The sequence below is a fragment of the Rhinopithecus roxellana genome, chromosome 19, assembly GCF_007565055.1.
Source record: "Rhinopithecus roxellana isolate Shanxi Qingling chromosome 19, ASM756505v1, whole genome shotgun sequence".
Classification (NCBI taxonomy): Eukaryota; Metazoa; Chordata; class Mammalia; order Primates; family Cercopithecidae; genus Rhinopithecus; species Rhinopithecus roxellana.
The window spans coordinates 22,692,157-22,712,688 of NC_044567.1; the positions used below are offsets into that span (position 1 = coordinate 22,692,157).

Genomic DNA, 20,532 nt, shown 5'->3' on the forward strand with positions numbered 1-20,532 from the left:
TCCCTCTTTTTTAAGAGATAGGATCTCTCTATGTTGTCCAGGCTGGCGTATAGTAGCTATTCACAGGTTCAATCACAGTGCACTATAGCTTCTAACTCCTGGGTTCAAGCATCCTCCTGCCTCAGCCTCCCAACTAGCTGGGACTGCAGGCATGAGTGACTGCACCCAGCTTTGTAAAGATTAATTTTTTTGTTTTTGTTTTTTTTGGAGGCAGAGTCTTGCTCTGTCACCCAGGCTGGAGTGCAGTGGCATGATCTCGGCTCACTGCAGCTTCTGCCTCCCAGGCTCAAGTGATTCTCCAGCCTCAGCCTCCTGTAACTGGGATTATGGGTGTGGTGGCACACAACTGTAATCCTAGCTATTCCGGAGGCTGAGGCATGAGAATTGCTTTAACCTGGGTGGCGGAGGTTGCAGTGAGCTGAGATTGAGCCACTGTACTCTAGCCTGGGTGACAGAACAAGGCTCTGTCTTAAAAAAACAAACAAACAAACAAAAAAAACAACTAAAAAGAAAAAGAAGGCCAGGTGCAGTGGCTCATGCCTGTAATCCCAGCACTTTGGGAGGCCAAGGCGAGCAGATTTCTGGAGGTCAGGAGTTGGAGACCAGCCTGGCCAACATAGTGAAACCCTGTCTCTACTAAAAATACAAGAATATTAGCCCGATGTGATGGCACATGCCTATAATCCCAGCTACTCAGGAGGCTGAGACAGGAGAATCACTTGAACCCAGGAGGCAGAGGTTGCAGTGTGCCAAGATCATGCCACTGCACTCCAGCCTGGGTGACACAGTGAGACTCCATCTCAAAAAAAAAAAAAAGAGAGAGAAAGAATTGAGGGATACTTAAACTACCAATTATTAAAAAGTACTATAAATAGATTAGTAGGATGAGTTCAGAAATAGATCTAAGGCAAAATGTAGCATATAATAAAGGTGACATTTCAAATGAATAGGGAAAGTAGGAATTAGTCATTTTTAGGTCATTGCAAAATTATTTGTATACCGTAGGTAAATTTTGTTTTATTTTCTTTCTTTTACTATTTTTTTCCTTTAAGAGACTGAGTCTTGCTCTGTTGCCCAGGCTGGAGTGCAGTGGCATCATTATAGCTCACAGCAGCCTTGAACTCCTGAGCTCAAGTGATCCTCCTGCTTCCTCCTCTGCAGAAGTTAGAACTAACAGATGCATGCCACCACACTTGGTTAACTTAAAAAGTTTTTTTTTCTTCTTCTTCTTTTTTTTGTAGAGACAGAGTGCGTCTGTGTTTCCCAAGCTGGTCTCGAGCTCCTGGCCTCAAGTGGTCCTCCCGCCTTGGCCTCCCAAAGCATTGTGAATGTAGGCATGAGCCACTGTACCCTGCCAAATTTTGGTTTTTGAATGTGCTTTAAATCTCTTTCTGAGAGTTCACCTCATTTATTCATTCACATTTATTGTAGTAGACTTTTTTTTTTTTTAATTTACTTCAGTTTGTTTAAAAAGAAAGGGTATAGCCAGGCACAGTAGCACATGCTTATAGTTCCAGCTGCTTGGGAGGCTGAGGCAGGAGGATTGCTTGAGCCCAGGAGGTCGAGGCTGTATATGCGATGATCACACCTGCCAATAGCCTGCACTCCAGCCTGGGCAACATATTGAGACTCTGTCATTAAAAAAAAAAAATAGAAGAAAGGGTTTTATCAAAAGCTAGTAAACACCCAAAATACTTGAAAGGGTTGAAGAAACATACAATATACTCTAGGCTGAGCTTCTAGGAATTACTTCTGTAACCAGATTGCAAACTGGATGGGTTATGGAGCTGTCCTTGCTGTGATTTCTGCTGGCAAAATTGATATCTTCTCTCTGCTTCTTTTTTTTAAATTTTAAATATTGTAAAATATAGCATATGTATAGAAAAGGTCATAAAATATAAATGTACACTTTAATGAATAATTGTAAACTGAACACCATCCAGTTAGGAAAGAGAACATTGTCTGCACTGCAGATATCTGTATGTCTTTTCTTTTCTTTTTTTTTTTTGAGATGGAGTCTCGCTCTGTCTCCCAAACTGGAGTGCAGGGGCCGGATCTCAGCTCACTGCAAGCTCTGCCTTTCGGGTTCACGCCATTCTCCTGCCTTAGCCTCCCGAGTAGCTGGGACTATAGACGCCCGCCACCTCGCCCGGCTAGTTTTTTGTATTTTTTTAGTAAAGACGGGGTTTCACTGTGTTAGCCAGGATGGTCTCGATCTCCTGACCTTGTGATCCGCCCGTCTCGGCCTCCCAAAGTGCTGAGATTACAGGCTTGAGCCACCGCGCCCGGCCATCTGCGCCCGGCCATCTGTATGTCTTTTCTAATCTCATATTTCTATCTCCCCCTAAAAAGCCTACCTTCCTGACTTTCATGATGTGAGTTCTGTAATGGTGTACTTGTTTTTCTTAATAGTTTTACCACTTTTCTCTAAACATGATGGTTGTTTTTGAAGAAAATCATGCTGTATGTATTCTTTTATCATGTGCTTCTTGTGAGATTCTTACGTGTCTTATGTAGTATTGTCCATTTTCATGTTGAACAACTTGGGCTGTTGCCCGTTTTTAGCCCTTATTAACGATGCTGCTTTGAACATTCATATGTAATTTTTAATTATTGTTTTAGAGACAGGGTCTGGCTGTATTTCCCAGGCTATAAACTCCTGGTCTCAAGCGATCCTCCTGCCTCACCCTCCTGAGCAGCTGGTACTACAGGCACGTACTACCATGGTTGACAATTGTATTTGTTGTATATGTATGTTAATTTGTGGTATATACCTAGGAGGTAGTCAAAGAGTATATGTATCTTTACCTTTAATAAGTAGAGCCTAAATGTTACCTGGAATGTATAGTTTACAGTCTCACAGTAGTTGATGATAGTACATGTTGCTTCATTTTCTTGACCACAGCTCGGTTGCTATTGTCAGACTAGTCTTGCAGTTATGCAGCGCTGTCTCATTGTAGTTTTAAATTAGTATTTCCCTAAAGATTAAAGAAGCTGAATACCTTTGCATATTTTGTGGCTGTTTGGATTTCCTGTTTTGTAAAAGGCTTGTTTAAGCTTTTTGTCCATTCTCCCATTTGGGTAGTCTGTCTCATTGATTTGATTTGTAGGAAAATTTTATATATTCTGGATGCTTTTCCTTTGGCGCATATGTGTGTGTATCCTCTTCCCTTCTGTGAGTTGTTTTTTCATTCTAATAATGGTATCTTCTGAAGAACAGATTTTTTTTAGTTGCTTTTAAAAAAGGTGTACAATGTGATTGATGATTTTATATATGTATACGTTGTGAAATGATTGCGACAAGTTAATTAACACATCTGTCACCTCACATAGTTGCCTTTTTTTGGTGGTGAGAACACTCAAGATTTATTTTCAGCAAATTTCAAGTATACAAAACAGTATTATTAACTATAGTCTCTGTGTTGTACATTAGATACTAACAACTTACTCATAATGGAAAGTTTGTGCCATTTGACTAACATCTCCCCACTTCTCGCAACTCCTAATCCCTGGCAACCATCCTTCTGCTCTTTCCTTGTGTGACTTTTTCTTTAGATTCCACGTATAAGTAAGATCATACAGTATTTATTTTTTCTGTGTTTGGCATATTTCACTTAGCATCCTTGTGTTGCACATGGCAGGATTTCCTTCTTTTTTTATATTCCATCATGTATACATACATTTTCTTTATCGCTTGCTGGATATTAGATTGTCTACATATCTTGGATATTTTGAATAATTCTGCAGGGAGCGTTGAGGTACACGTATCTCTCTGAGGGACTGATTTCATTTTCTTTGGATATAAATTCAGAAGTGCAATTCCTGAGTCATATGGTACTTCTATTTTTAGTTATATTTTAAATTCTATAATATTTTCCATAATAGCTATGCCAATTTACATTTCCATCAGCAGTGTACAGGTGTTCTCCCTTCTTCACATCCTGGCCAGCACTTGTTTACTGTTATCTTTTTGATAATAGCCATCCTAATAGGTGTGAGGTTATATCTTTTTTTTTTTTTGAGATGGGTCTTCTTGCTCTGTTGCTCAGGCTGGAGTGCAGTGGTGCGATCCTAGCTCACTGTAACCCCAGACTCCTGGGCTCAATGGATCCACCTGTCTCAGCCTCCTGAGTAGCTGGTACTACAGGTGTGTGCTACCATGCCTGGCTAATTTTTTTTTGAGACGGAGTCTTGCTCTGTCGCCCAGGCTGGAGTTCAGTGGCGCGATCTCGGCTCACTGCAAGCTCCGCGCCCCCCCCCGCCCCCTTCACGCCATTCTCCTGCCTCAGCCTCCCGTGTAGCTGTGACTACAGGCGCCCACCACCACGCCCGGCTAATTTTTTTTTTTTTTTTTTTTTTTGTACTTTTAGTAGAGACGCGGTTTCACCGTGTTAGCCAGGATGGTCTCGATTTCCTGACCTTGTGATCTGTCTGTCCCCGCCTCCCAAAGTGCTGGCGTGAGCCACTGCGCCTGGCCCCGGCTGAATTTTAAATTTTTAGTGGAGATGGGTCTCGCTATGTTGTCTAGGCTGGTGATAAATTCCTGGCCTCAAGCGATCTTCCTGCCTCATTGTGGTTTTGATTTGAATTTCCCTCATCATGAGCGATGTTGAGCTTCTGTTCATATACTTGTTGCCCATTTGTCTGACTTCTTTGACAAATGTCTATTCAGGTCATTTGCCCAGCTTTTTTTTTTTGGAGACGGAGTCTCACCCTGTCTCCCAAGCTGGAGTGCAATGGCATGATCTCGGCCCACTGCAACCTCCACCTCCTGGGTTCAAACGATTCTCCTGTCTCAGCCTCCCCAGTAGCTAGGATTACAGGCGCCCGCCACGATGCCTGGCTAATTTTTGTATTTTTCCTAGAGATGGGGTTTCATCATGTTGGCCAGGCTTGTCTCAAACTCCTGACCTCATGATCCGTCCACCTCGGCTTCCCAAAGTGCTGGGAATACAGGCATGAGCCACCGTGCCTGGCCTGCCGAGTTTTTTTTTTTTTTTTTTTTTTTTTTTGATGCGGAGTCTCGCTCTGTCCCCAGGCTGGAGTGCAGTGGCCGGATCTCAGCTCACTGCAAGCTCCGCCTCCCGGGTTTACGCCATTCTCCTGCCTCAGCCTCCCAAGTAGCTGGGACTACAGGCGCCCGCCACCTCGCCCGGCTAGTTTTTTGTATTTTTTTAGTAGAGACGGGGTTTCACCGTGTTAGCCAGGATGGTCTCGATCTCCTGACCTCGTGATCCGCCCGTCTCGGCCTCCCAAAGTGCTGGGATTACAGGCTTGAGCCACCGCGCCCGGCCTGCCGAGTTTTTAACTGTGTTTTTGTTTGTTTGTTTTGCTATTGAGTTGTATGAGTTCCTTATATATTTTGGATATTAATCTCTTACCACATAGTGTAAAGTTTGTAAGCATTTTCTCCTGAAGGTTGCCACTTCATTTTGTTGATGGTTTCCTTTCCTGTGCAGAAGCCATTTAGTTTGATGTAGCCCACCTGTGTATTTCTGCGCTTGTTGCTTTTTCTTTCTTTCTTTTTTTGATACAGAGTCTCTCTCTGTTAACACAGGCTGGAGTGCAGTGGCTCGATCTCAGCTCACTGCAAACTCCACCTTCTGAGATTGGGATCCCTCCTGAGCTGGGAATACAGGCGTGCGCCGCCACGCCTGGCTAATTTTTGTATTTGCAGTAGGGACAGGCTTTCACCATGTTGGTCAGGCTGATCTAGAACTCCTGACCTCATGATCCACCCACCTTGGCCTCCCAAAGTGCTGGATTACAGGCATGAGCCACCGCACCCAGCCTGTTGCCTTTTCTTTTGGTGTCATATTCAAAATGTAATTGCCAAGACCAATGTCAAGATTTTTCCCTGTGTTTTTTTCTAAGAGTTTTGTGCTTTCTTTTTCTTTCTTTTCTTTTCTTTCTTTCTTTTTTTTTTTTTTTTTTTTGAGGCGGATTCTCGCTGTGTTGCCCAGGCTGGAGTGCAGTGGCACGATCTTGGCTCTCTGCAACTTCTGCCTCTAAGGTTCAAGCAATTCTCCTGCCTCAGCTGCCTGAGTAGCTGGGATTACAGGTGCACACCACCACACCTGGCTAATTTTTATATTTTAAGTAGAGATGGGGTTTCACCATGTGAATTTTTTTTTGTATTTTTTTGTATTTGGCCAGGTTGGTCTCGAACTCCTGACCTCAGGTAATCTGCCCACCTCAGCCTCCCAAAGTGCTGGGATTACAGGTGTGAGCCACCGCACCCAGCCTGAGTTTTATGCTTTCAGTGTATTTCTTACATTTCGATTTTTAGTCACTTTCTAGTTAATTTTTGAGTATAGTATAAGACAAGGGTACAATTTCATTCTTTTGCATGTGGATATCCAGGTTTTCTAATGCCATTTACTGAAGACTATCCTTACCTCAGTGTTTTTGTTTTTGTTTTTTGAGACAGGGTCTTGCTCTGTTGGCCAGGCTGGAGTGCAGTGGCACCATCTCCACTCACTGCAACCTCCACCTCCTGGGTTCAAGCAATTCTCCCACTTCAGCCTCCTGAGTAACTGGGACTACAGGCACATGTGCCTGGCTATTTTTTGTATTTTTTGATAGAGATGGGGTTTCACCATTTTGGCCAGGCTGCTTCAGGGTGTATTTTTGGAGCTCTTGTCAAAAGATTAGTTGACCATATATGCATGGGTTTATTTCTAGGCTCTCTTTTCTATTCCCTTGGTGTATTTTTATGTCTGTACCATACTGTTTTGATTACTATAGCTTTGTACTATACTTTCAAATCAGGAAATGTGATGCCTTTTAAGCTTTGTTCTTCTTTCTCAAGATTGCTTTACCTATTTGGGGTCTTTTGTGGTTCTGTGTGAATTTTAGGATTTTTTTTCTATTTTTGTGGAAAATGTCATTGGAATTTTGATGGAGATTGCATTAAATCTGTAGAGGTAGTATGGACATTTTAACAATATTCTTACTATCCATGGGAACATATTTTTAATGTTTATTTTTGTCTTCTTTAGTTTTTTTCATCAGTGTCTTACAGTTTAAATATACAGATCTTTCACCTCCTTTGTTAAATTTATTCCTAAGTATTTTATTCTTTTTGATGCTATTGTAAATAGGATTTTTTTTAAACTTTTTTTTTGGATAGTTAGTAAATAGAAATGCAACTAATTTTAGCATGTTGATTTTGTATTCTACAACTTTATTATATTTGCTTATTCTAACAGTTCTTTGTTTGAGTTAGGGTTTTTTCTGTCTTTTTTTTTTTGAAACAGAGTCTCGCGCTGTCGCCTAGGCTAGAGTGCAGTGGTGTGCTCTTGGCTCACTGCAAGCTCCGCCTCCCAGGTTCGCACCATTCTCCTGCCTCAGCCTCCCAAGTAGCTGGGACTATAGGCACCTGCCACCATGCCCGGCTAATTTTTTTGTATTTTTAGTAGAGACGGGGTTTCACCAGTCAGGATGGTCTTGATCTCCTGACCTCGTGATCCGCCTACCTCAGCCTCCCAAGTAGCTGGGATTACAAGCGTGAGCCACCACGCCTGGCTACTTTTTAGTAGAGACAGGGTTTCACCACGTTGGCCAGACTGGTCTCGAATTCCTGACCTCAAGTAATCTGCTCACCTCGGCCTCCCAAAGTGCTGGGATTATAGGCATGAGCCACTGTGCCCGGCCCACCCTTCCTAGTTTTATTAGGCCCTATTTGTTCTTCTACCTCTTTTTGAGAATCTAGTACACCCATTAACAAATCTACCACTTTCCTTAAAAGAGAGGTGTTACAGTTAGTGGCACCTTGGGGACTTAACATTTCACCTTACTGTGTGGAGTGTTTAGGCACTGACCTAGCTTGTGTAGTGTAAAAATTTATCTGCCTGGCCAGGCGCAGTGGCTCACGCCTGTAATGCCAGCACTTTGGGAGGCCGAGGCGGGCGGATCACGAGGTCAGGAGATTGAGACCATCCTGGCTAATGATTTGTTTTATGCGACCACTAGAGCGGGCGCCAGAGGAAAAGGCAAGTAGGCAAGATAAAAAAGGAAACTTTATTACATAGCCAATGTAAAGAAAGAGGAAGCGAGGTTCACCGGTCTCCGGCGGCGGAGGCCGAGGAAGTCGCTCCGGCGTTCTCGGACGAGGTTCCTGGGTCCAGCGTAGGAGGAGGGGCCGAGGAAGTTCGCGCCCTGCCCCCTCCGGGAGCGACTTTTATGTCCTGGGCCTGGGAGTGGGCGGGCAGTGGGCGGGACATGGGCGGGGCTGGGGCGGGACGGTAGGCGCGGCTAGGTAGGTTTCGATTTTCTCCGTCAGACGTCAGACTGCGCCTGCGCAGTCGACCTGTGTCTTTCCCGGGCGCGGGAAAGTTGACAATGAAGAACCCGGAAATGCACCATTTTAGTCCCTTTGTTCTTTTGTTCCCTCCCTCCCTCCGTCCAGACAGCTAACACGGCGAAATCCCATCTCTACTAAAAACACAAAAAAATTAGCCGGGCGTGGTGGCAGGCGCCTGTAGTCCCAGCTACTCGGGAGGCTGAGGCAGGAGAATGGTGTGAACCTGGGAGGCGGAGCTTGCAGTGAGTTGAGATTGTGCCACTGCACTCCAGCCTGGGCGACAGAGCAAGACTCCCTCTCAAAAAAAAAAAAAGGGAACACTCATTTACTGTCTTTATTACTGATTGTTCTTTTTGCTTATGTTGGATTACAAGACCGCATTTTTAGTTTTTTCTTTATTTTTTATTTTTATTTATTTATTTTTTTGAGACGGAGTCTCACTCTCTCGCCCAGGCTGGAGTGCAGTGGCCGGATCTCAGCTCACTGCAAGCTCCGCATCCCAGGTTCACGCCATTCTCCTGCCTCTGCCTCCCGAGTAGCTGGGACTACAGGTGCCCGCCACCTCGCCCGGCAATTTTTTTGTATTTTTTTTTTTTTTTTTTTTTTTGAGGCGGAGTCTCGCTCTGTCGCCCGGACTGGAGTGCAGTGGCCCGATCTCAGCTCACTGCAAGCTCCGCCTCCCGGGTTTGCGCCATTCTCCCGCCTCAGCCTCCCGAGTAGCTGGGACTACAGGCGCCCGCCACCTCGCCCGGCTAGTTTTTGTATTTTTTTTTTAGTAGAGACGGGGTTTCACTGTGTTAGCCAGGATGGTCTCGATCTCCTGACCTCGTGATCCGCCCGTCTCGGCCTCCCAAAGTGCTGGGATTACAGGCTTGAGCCACCGCGCCCGGCCAATTTTTTTGTATTTTTTAGTAGAGACGGGGTTTCACTGTGTTCGCCAGGATGGTCTCGAGCTCCTGACCTCGTGATCCACCCGTCTGGGCCTCCCAAAGTGCTGGGATTACAGGCTTGAGCCACCGCGCCCGGCCTTATTTTTTTCTTAACGTAATTTTATTTGTTTAAACTTCCAGGAATTCTTCGTCTTTCCTTATGACCTTTCTGTGTGTTTCATGACTCCTGTGGACTTTTTCTGATATTTATATTCTGTCCTTTCAGTGGGATTTTGGTGGGGAGAATGTCATTGTTTGGACTCATTTTGCCATCATGAACTATAAGTTGCAGTTTGTTTAGTGTTAGAGAATGCTTCAGAATTGTTGAATGACAGTGAATTTAATTAAACAATATAGAGTTTGTAATTTAATATACAGGGATTCTGCCACTAAATATTTGAATTATCACAAGCAGGTTTCTTAATTACTCAAAGTATTGACATCCTTATCTGCAAGATGAGGAATAAGTAAATAAAGGGAATAATCATATCTGTCTCATAAGTTGGTCACAAGCATTATTTGAGATAATACATGTAAAGCTCTTAGTATAGAATCTGGTATACAGTGAGTATACTCAGTAAATGTTATTTGTTAAGTAGTGACTATTCAAAATAGTTATCTAAAAAACAAATCAAGCCGGGTGCGGTGTCTCATTGCCCATGATCCCAGCACTTTGGGAGGCCGAGGTAGGTGGATCACCCAAGGTCAGGAGTTTGAGACCAGCCTGACCAACATGGTGAAACCCCATCTCTACTAAAAATACGAAAATTTGCTGGGCTTGGTGTCAGGCGCCTGTAATAACAGCTACTTGGGAGGCTGAGTCAGGAGAATCGCTTGAACCCAGGAGGCAGAGGTTGCCCTCCAGCCTGGATGACAGAGTAAGACTGAGTCTAAAAAACAAAACAAAAAAATAAGGAACTTTTTCAGAAAGCCTTTCAGAAGAGATAGTAGTAAACAGATGCTCAGTGGCTGGCTAAATGATATCAAAACTCTTGAATCAAGACTGATTCCGGGCCAGGCGCAGTGGCTCACGCCTGTAATCCCAGCACTTTAGGAGGGCGAGACGGGCGGATCATGAGGTCAGGAGATCGACACCATCCTGGCGAACACGATGAAACCCCGTCTCTACTAAAAATACAAAAAAAAATTAGCTGAGCATGGTGGCGGGCGCCTGTAGTCCCAGCTACTCAGGAGGCTGAGGCAGGAGAATGACGTGAACCCGGGAGGCGGAGCTTGCAGTGAGCCAAAGAGCACGCCACTGCACTCCAGCCTGGGTAACTGAGCGAGACTCCGTCTCAAAAAAACAAAAACAAAAATAAAAAAGACTGATTCCGATTAAAAAAAACTCTTAACACATTATTTCCTCTCAGTTTAGTTAGGACTAAGAGTTATGTAGCAGTAATAAACTTATCCTGTAATAGATTTCTCTTAGGATTGGTTTGATAGTTGTATTATAATTGTATTATTTATAAAATTAATTTATTAATGTATTCATTAATTAACCTAAGTCCTTTAGTCGTTTTCAGAATATTTTTCTCAAATTTTTTCTTATGTCAATTTGAATGTTAACATGCTGATTCAGGGTTTGTTGCCATTTGTATCTTGACAGTGTATTACTGTTTATACTTGTAAGAGTAAAATATTTTATTTCTTATTACAGCGGAATGGCCAAAGACTATGACAGGTCTTCCCAGCACATCAGGAACAACTGCCAGTGTGGTCATCATACGGGGCATGAAGATGTATGTAGCTCACGTAGGTGACTCAGGGGTGGTTCTTGGAATTCAGGATGACCCAAAGGATGACTTTGTCAGAGCTGTGGAGGTGACACAGGACCATAAGCCAGAACTTCCCAAGGAAAGAGAACGAATCGAAGGACTTGGCGGAAGGTAACATTCTGTTGTTTTCTCTTTCCTGTCTTGGTTCTAATTTAGTCCTTTTATACTTTACTAATAAAATTGACCTACTACTCTCCCTTTTATTGAAGTTACTTTCTTAGTATTACAGGTTTTTTAGTTTGTCTGATGTAGTAGCCATGTATGTGCATTCATGTTTTTCTCATCATGAATTGATTGTTTTATTTCTGATAATGACTCTAATAGGAAATAATATCTCAGTGGGCCCCAAGGAAACAACACAATACAAGGTTTTACTGAAAACCTTTCACATGACTTTCAGAATCTAGACAGAACAGCTCTTGGAGTTCCAGAGTAGAACACTTTGAATCTGGCTGAGGGAAAAAGATTAAGTTAGAATTAACTTTCAGCTTTTTTCATTGATTTCAGATTTACTGCAAACCTTTCCAATTATTATTTTTTTGTTTGAACTTAGTGTTTCAATGTGTAGGTAATTTGTAAACTAGGAACTGAAATTGATTTCAGTATTATATTTTTATAATTCAAACTTAAAGATTATTCTAAAAATCAAGAGAGTGAATAACATGAGAAAATGTAAAAATTATCTCAATACTAATTTTTAAAAATTGAGGGTATGAGGCAAGTTGAGTAGAATCCAGTGTTTTCTAAATAATCGTTGTAACTGAAGCCTTCCCATGATATCATTACTTGCCTCCTCTTTCTTGCTTTTATTAAATCAAAATTGGTCTTTTGCAGAGAAATGACAAACTAAAGAAAATAATTAGCATCTGGCTGGGCACTGTGGCTCACGCCTATAATCCCAGCACTTTGGGAGGCTGAGCGGGGTGGATCACCTGAGGTCGGGAGTTCAAGACCAGCCTGACCAACATGGAGAAACCCCGTCTCTACTAAAAATACAAAATTAGCTGAGTGTGGTGGCACATGCCTGTAATCCCAGCTACTCCGGAGACTGAGGGAGGAGAATCACTTGAACCCAGGAGGCGGAGGTTGTGGTGAGCTGAGATTGCACCATTGCACTCCAGCCTGGGCAACAAGAGCAGAATGCCATCTCACAAAAGAAAAGAAAAGAAAAGAAAAGAAAAGAAAAGAATTAGCATCCTTAAACTATAAGGAGTTCAACAATTAATACAGTACTAAAGTGCAAGGCTGGGCGCAGTGGCTCACACCTATAATCCTAGCACTTTGGGAGACTGAGACAGGTGGATTGCCTGAGCTCAGGAGTTTGAAACCAGCCTGGGGAACATGGTGAAACCCCATCTCTGCTAAAGTACAAAAGAAATTAGCCAGGCGTGGCAGCGTGCGCCTGTAGTCCCAACTACTTGGGAGGCTGAGGCAAGAGAATTGCTTGAACCCAGGAGATAGAGGTTGCAGTGAGCCGAGATTGCGCCACTGCACTCCAGCCTGGGAGACAGAGTGAGACTCTGTCTCTTAAAAAAATAATAATAATAAATAAAGTACTAAAGTGCATGGCACCCTGGATAGGTGGATAAAGGAGAGAAAGTTTGAACAACAAAAAAATGCAAAACAGTAGTAAACATTTGGAGAAATAAAAGTTAAACATTAAAATGAAACTCCATTTCCTGTTGTTAGATTAGCAAAGATTAAAAAAAAAAAAACCGATTCCTCTCAATATTTTTGTTGAAATGGTTACCCTTGGCCCGGCGCGGTGGCTCAAGCCTGTAATCCCAGCACTTTGGGAGGCCGAGACGGGCGGATCACGAGGTCAGGAGATCGAGACCATCCTGGCTAACACGGTGAAACCCCGTCTCTACTAAAAATACAAAAACTAGCCGGGCGAGGTGGCGGGCGCCTGTAGTCCCAGCTACTTGGGAGGCTGAGGCAGGAGAATGGCGTAAACCCGGGAGGCGGAGCTTGCAGTGAGCTGAGATCTGGCCACTGCACTCCAGTCTGGGTGACAGAGCGAGACTCAGCCTCAAAAAAAAAAAAAAAAAAAAAAAATGGTTACCCTCTTGATAAGATTATAAATTGGTACTACCGGCCGGGCGCGGTGGCTCATGTCTGTAATCCCAGCACTTTGGGAGGCCGAGGTGGGTGGATCACGAGGTCAGGAGTTCGAGACCATCCTGGCTAACACGGTGAAACCCCGTCTCTACTAAAAAATACAAAAAATTAGCCAGGCGTGGTGGTGGCGCCTGTAGTCCCAGCTACTTGGGAGGCTGAGGCAGGAGAATGGCGGGAACCCGGGAGGCGGAGCTTGCAGTGAGCCGAGATCGCGCCACCGGAGATGGCATCACCGCACTCCAGCCTGGGCGACAGAGCCAGACTTCGTCTTAAAAAAAAATAAATTAGTACTACCTATATAGAAAATAATATATACCAGTAGCTTTAAATGTTTCGGGAATCTATTCTAAAGAAGAAATCTGAACTGTGGACAAAAATATCTGAATAGAGTTATTAATTGCAGCAGTTTTAATGACTGTTAAAGACCGGAAGTAACTTGAAGGCCCAACAGAATGTCTATTTAGCAACATATTCATATTAAAATATTAATTAAATTATTAATAAATTAATTCATAATTAAAAATAACATTTATAGATAAGTTTATAAAACTCATGGTGTTTTGAAATTTTTCCAAGTAAAGGTAGAGAGAGTAATTTGAACTCCTGTGTATATGGGGAAGGTTTAATGATATGGGAAAATGTTTATGATCACAAAAAAGCAGGATATAAAATTATATTTCTAGTGTTACTTCAGCAATGCAGAGACATGGGAATAAGATAAATATTGTAAATTTTTATAAATGAGTGATGAGATTTTACACCACGCGTTTATTTTTATTTATTTATTTATTTTTTGAGACAGAGTCTCACACTGTCGCCCAGGCTGGAGTGCAGTGGCGCGATCTCAGCTGACTGCCAGCTCCGCCTGCCGTTTCACACCATTCTCCTGCCTCAGCCTCGAGAGTAGCTGGTACTACAGGCGCCCGCCACCACGCCTGGCTAATTTTTTTGTATTTTTAGTAGAGACGGGGTTTCACCGTGTTAGATAGGATCGTCTGGCTTCAGTAATGTTTTAATTTGAATTTATCTTATGAGAAATGTTGAATCTTTTTATATATTTAAGAGCCATTTATATTTTTTTCTGTATTTCTTTTTATTCATTTTGGGGGATTGTTGTTAGCCATTTTTTTCCCCACATTAATGTGTAGGGGCTAGCTGTACATTAAAGAAATTAGTCTAATGTATGTGATGTGAATTTTAGATATTGTTTCCACAGTTTGTCTTTGATTATGCTCCTGGAACTTTTTCCACATGAAAGTTTCTTTTAATGCAGTTAAATTTATTAGTCTCTTCTGTTACAACTTTTTGGGTTTTATGCTATACACACAGTGAAGCTTTTTAATAAAGTCTGCTATATATATTTTCTTTTAGTACAGCAGGGATATTTTTGGTCTTAGAAACCCTGTTTGTTCATTCTGTTTGTTTTTTCGTTTTTGAGACATGATCTCCCTCTGTTGCCCAGGCTGCAGTGCAGTAGCACGATCATGGCTCACTGCAACCTCAAGTGATCTTCTCATGTCAGTCTCTTGAGAGCTGGGACTACAGGTGCATGTGTGCCACCATGCCAGCTAATTTTCTTTTTCTTTTTCTTGAGACAGAGTCGCCCTGTTGCCCAGGCTGGGATGCAATGGTGCGATCTCCATTCACTGTAACCTCCGCCTCCCAGGTTCAAGCGATTCTCCTGCCCCAGCCTCCTGAGTAGCTGGGATTATAGGCGCCTGCCACCACGGCGTAGCTTTAGTATAAAGACAGGAGTTCACCATGTTGGCCAGGCTGGTCTCGAACACCTGACCTCAGGTGATCCGCCTTCCTCGGCCTCCTAAAGTGCTGGGATTACAGGCACAAGCCTCCACACCCGGCCTCTTTTTCTTAAGAAAAGAAAACAAAAAACTCAGCCGGGCATAGTGGCTCCCGCATGTCTCCCAGCACTTTGGGAGGAGGTCAGGAGTTCGAGACCAGCCTGGCCAACATTGTGAAACCCAGTCTGTACTAAAGATACAAAAAATTAGCCGGGCATAGTGGCATATGCCTATAATCCCAACTACTTGGGAGGTTTGGGCAGTAGAATCTCTTGAACCTGGGAGGCAGAGGTTGCAGTGAGCCGAGATCACACCATTGCACTCCAACCTGGGCAACATGGTGAGACTCCGTCTCAAAAAAAGAAAAAAAGTCTTTTTTGGAGAGACAAGGTCTCACTATGTTGCCTAGGCTGGTCTCAAACACTGCTCTTGCCTTGTTAATTCATCTAAAAATAGCGATTGTAAACCCATTATGTATTAACTAAAGAACATTTTAAATGAAAAAAAAGCTATTTGCCAAAACATTTAGTGAGAGGAGTGTCATTGTTTTAGTTTTGCAAGTGTCTTTAATGTCTGACTTAATAGGTGACTGAGTCTTATCTTCTACATTCAGTCTGTTGTGATATATTATTTTGGTTGCAGTAGATGAAGTAAATCTGGTCTTATATATAGTTGGAAAATGGAGGATTTATTTATTTATTTATTTATTTATTTATTATTATTTTGAGACAGTCTCGCTCTGTTGCCCAGGCTGGAGTGCAGTGGTGGGATCTGGGCTCACTGCAACCTCCACCTCCCGGGTTCAAGCAATTCTCCTGCCTCAGCCTCTTGAGTAGCTGGGATTACAGGTGCACATCACTATGCCCAGCTAATTTATGTATTTTTAGTAGAAATGGGAGTTCACCATTTTGGTCAGGCTGGTCTTGAACTCCTGACCTCGTGATCTGCCTGCCTGTGCCTCCCAAAGTGCTAGGATTACAGGTGTGAGCCAAGGCGCCAGGGAGGAGTACTTTGCTCACTTCTCTATAAATGTTTGTCTTTATGCTGGGCGCGGTGGCTCACGCCTGTAATCTCAGCACTTTGGGAGGCTGAGGCAGGTTGGTCACGAGGTTAGGAGATCGAGACCATCCTGGCTAACATGGTGAAACCCTGTCTCTACTGAAATACAAAAAAAATTAGCCAGGCATGGTGGCGGGCGTCTGTAGTCCCAGCTACTAGGGAGGCTGAGGCAGGAGAATGGTGTGAGCCTGGGAGGTGGAGGTTGCAGTGAGCTGAGATCATACCACTGCACTCCAGCCTGGGCAACTGAGCAAGACTCTGTCTACAAAACATAAATAAACAAATAAAATAAATATGTAAGTGTTTGTCTTTGATGCTGTTTGAAACACAAGAAATGATAGTTTCTTTAAGGATTGTAGTATGGTATCTGAAACTTTATTAATGAACTTTGCATATTCTTACATTAACATCCATTAGTCAGTTAATGAAGACATTGGTTGGATTGATTTTTTTTTTTTTTTGAGACCGAGTTTTGCTCTTGTTGCCCAGGCTGGAATGCAGTGGCGTGATCTTGACTCACTGCAACCTCTGCCTCCCGGGTTCAAATGATTCTCCTGCCTCAGCCTCCCGAGTAGCTGGATTACAGGCATGCACCACCACACCCAGCTCATTTTGTATTTTTAGTAGACGCAGGGTTTCACGAACTCCCGACCTCAGGCAATCCGCCTGCCTTGGCCTCCCAAAGTGCTGGGATTACAGGCGTGAGCCACCACACCGGGCCCTGAATTGAATGCTTTTTAAAAATCCCTGCATAATTAAAAAAAATTAATAGACTTGAATTTTAAGAGTACTTTTAGATTCACTCCAAAATTGAGTGGGAAGCACAGGATTCTCATATATGCTCTGCCCTATCCCCCACTTCCCAGGCTTCCCCACTATCAACATCCTTCTCCAGAGTGTTTGTTATAATCAATCAGTTGACATACCATTGACATACCTACATTGACATGCCTACATTGACATACATTGTCAATGACATACCTACATTGACCTACATTGACATAACTACATTGACATACCATTATCACCCAGTGTCCATAGTTTACATTAGGGTTTACTCTGGGTGTTACACATTTTATGGGTTTTGACAAATATGTCATCACATGTGTCCACCATTATAGTATCATGGAGATTAGTTTCATCACCCTAAGATTCCTCTGTACTATGCCTATTCATCCCTCCCCCACTTACTCCTGGTAACCACTGCTCTTTTTACTGCCTTCATAATTTTGCTTTTTCCAGAATGTCATATAGTTGGAACCATATAGTATGTAGCCCCTATGCATGACTTTTTAATATATGCATTTATTGTTTGTAATATACTGGTACACTGAATTATACAGATCTTGCAAATATTGACACTTTTTATTATACTATATCATATCCAGTCATGCAGCCTCTCAAAAAACTCCACTGTATACATGTGGTCTTAGTAGTATTATGAAAAAAAAAAAAAAATAGACCTTGGAGACACCCTGAAAAAGTCTTTAGCAACCTGCCAGGGTCCCCTAAACCACATTTTGAGAACCACTTTGCCAGTTCTCATATGGTTTCATCATCTTTTATATTTTAATCTTTAATCCTTCTGGAATTTTAAGATCTAAGCTATGTAGTAAATAGACAAGTTAAACTTTTTTCTAGATGACTGCTAGTAGCGACTTGAATAATTATATATCTTTTCATTACTGAGTAGCAGGGTGACCAGGCTTAAGACCCTTCTTCAGTGGGAAGATGACCTTGAATTTACCCTCTCCTTGTATTTCTCTAGTTAAGATAAATGTGAAATATCACCTCTGTTATTAGACAGCATTGCTTATTGTAGAATGATCCCTGAATGGAATTGCATCTTGGTAGGGAAGTCGTTGAATGGAGTATACATTTCTATTCGGAAGCACAGACCTTGGCTTCCTTGTATGCATGCAGTTTGTCTTGTGTAGGGACAAAGAAACTACAGTCATGTGCTATTTATTACATTGGTTTCTGTGGCACATGAAGCTTACCTAAGCTAAGCTAGACCCTGTCGTCTTGCTTACAACTGAGCCATCACTTGGGAGATGAAAAAATGGCTCTGGCTGTCTGAATCACTGCTGAAGACAACATCCTTGAAGTTGCCATGGTGGCATACTGTATTTCCTGCCCAGTATCCTGCAAAGTTAGATGAACCACCTTTCAAGCTATATTCTATTTGATCCTGTCACTGTGAAGGTCAGAATATATCTGACACCTCTGCTGGTTGTCATGCTAAGTGGGCTTTGCAGATTATAAACAGAATTCGTCCACATATTTGGGTCTTTTCTGGACTATAATTTTTTTCCTGCTTATTTACCAGTATTATAATTTTTAAAACTGAGACTTTATTATAATTTTAAATATTGGTAGGCCTGATTCCTTCTCATTAATCTTGCTTTTAAAAAATACTTTTCTTGGGGCTGGGCACAGTGACTTACGCCTGTAATCCCAGCACTGTGGGAGCCTGAGGTGGGTGGATCACCGGAGATCAGGAGCTTGAGACCAGCCTGGCCATCATGGCAAAACCCCATCTCTACTAAAAATACAAAAAAATTATCCAGGCATAGTGGCACGTACCTGTAATCCCAGCTACTTGGGAGGCTGAGGCAGGAGAATCTCTTGAACCTGGGAGGCGGAGGTTGCAGTGAGCCAAGATCATGCCACTGCACTCCAGCCTGCCCAACAAGAGTGAAAACGTGAAAACCCTGTCTCAAAAAAAAAAAGAAATAAAGCAGCTGGCTGTGGCACCTGTAATCCTAGCGCTTTGGAGGCCAAGATGGGAGGATCACTTGAGGTTAGAAGTTTGAGACCAGCCTGTTCAACATAGCGGGACCTCCATCTCTATGTAAAAAATTTTTTTAATAATTATAAATAAATGAACAAAAAAGGAAATAATTATTTTCTACAGAAGAAATTACCCTTTTGTGTTTTAAAAATATCTTTCTTAACTATTCTTTGTTTTTTTACTTGAATTTTAAAATTATATTTTATTTGATTTTAATAACATTTTTAGAAAGAGTTTTTTGGCTTTATTACCAAAAACACCATCTGGACAGTTGGGCAGATACTCTGCTATTTTGGAGCAGGTAACTTTTTGCAAAAATTGAGCTATTTTATTATAAGTTATTTCATTGCTTCCCTCTGTCCCGGCCTAGGCAACAGGCCAGCATTTTGTTTTTCCAGCCTTCTGTTGCTGCTCAGTCAGTTCTCTGCATGTCAGGCTGTTCCTTTTTACATGCCTTTTAATCATATAGGACAACAACAGGGAGTACAGTAAAAGCATCTTTTATTGACATTGCTTTGGTTTTTTGTTATTAGATCTTAAAACTTCTATGTTTTAACCAGTGTCATTATTTGTCTTTTTGTTTCTCAGAAACACAGATTATAGTATCTTTGAATATTTAGTGTCGAGAGAGCTGCTCGTCTAGTTATGTTAGAAGTAGCTACTGTAAATTATTTAGGTACTAAGCCTTACCTTGTAGGGAGAAGGTTTAGCAAAGAAAAATAGAGCTTTAAGATGGTATTAAGACAGAATGTTGGCATCTTATAACTCTTGTGTTTCATGGATTCTTGTGAATGGCAAATTTAGTCTTTGCTGTTGACTTTTGAGGATCATCATTGAAGAAAGCTTAATGTAACAAAATGAATGCCTTTGATATTTTAACTCTTGTTATGATCAACCTGTTGATATCAGAACTTATTTAAACTAGTTATTGGCTGGGCATGGTGGCTCACGCTTGTAATCCCAGCACGTTGGGAGGCCCAGATGGGAGGATGGCTTGAGACTAGCCTGGCAAACATAGTGAGATCCATTCTCTACAAAAAAATTACATGCCTGTGGTCCCTGCTGTTTGGGAAGCTGAGGTGGGAGGATCACTTGAGCCCGGGAAGTCAAAGCTGTGGGGAACCACGATCATACCACTGCACTGCAGCCTGGGCAACAGAATGACAGACACCCTGTCTCAAAACAAAATTAAAACTAGTTCTCAAAAGGGATGGTAGGCTGGGCATGGTGGCTTATACCTGTAAGACCAGCGCTTTGGGAGGCTGAGGCAGGCACATCACTTGAGGCCAGGAGTTCGAGACTAGCCTGGGCAACATGGTTAAACCCCATCTCTACTAAAAATAAAAAAATTAGCCAGGCATGGTGGTGGGTGCCTGTAATCCTAGCTTCTCAGGAGGCTGAGGCTGCAGTGAGTCAAGATCACACCACTGCACTCCAGCCTGGGTAACAGAGCGAGACTGTCTCCAAAAAAAAAAAAGAGGGGGGATGGTAAATGAGCAACTTTCTGGAATTTGTATTCTTTGTTAATACCCACAATGTTTTCTGGTCATTCTCTACTTGTTTCAGTTCTCCTCTGGACTGTTCAGTATACTCAACACTAGCCACAAATGGCTGTTTAAATTAATAAAAATTAAATTAAAAAAATCAATTACCATTTGAAGTAAAGCTCATTTTGGTCATGCCTGGCAGAGTTTGAGAGACCATCTCTAATGTTTTGATTATCAGTGTTTTTTCCTAAAGAACTAAT

General features: G+C 42.4%; 1 protein-coding gene across 1 annotated transcript in view; it reads left to right on the plus strand.

The window, feature by feature from the left end:
- Nucleotides 1-20,532, plus strand: part of PPM1D (protein phosphatase, Mg2+/Mn2+ dependent 1D) — a 69,703-nt gene that overhangs the window by 15,467 nt on the left and 33,704 nt on the right. The window contains exon 2 of the mRNA XM_010364082.2: nt 10,895-11,123. Within this exon, the coding sequence (XP_010362384.1) occupies nt 10,895-11,123 (229 nt within the window). The remainder of the gene's footprint in view (nt 1-10,894; nt 11,124-20,532) is intronic.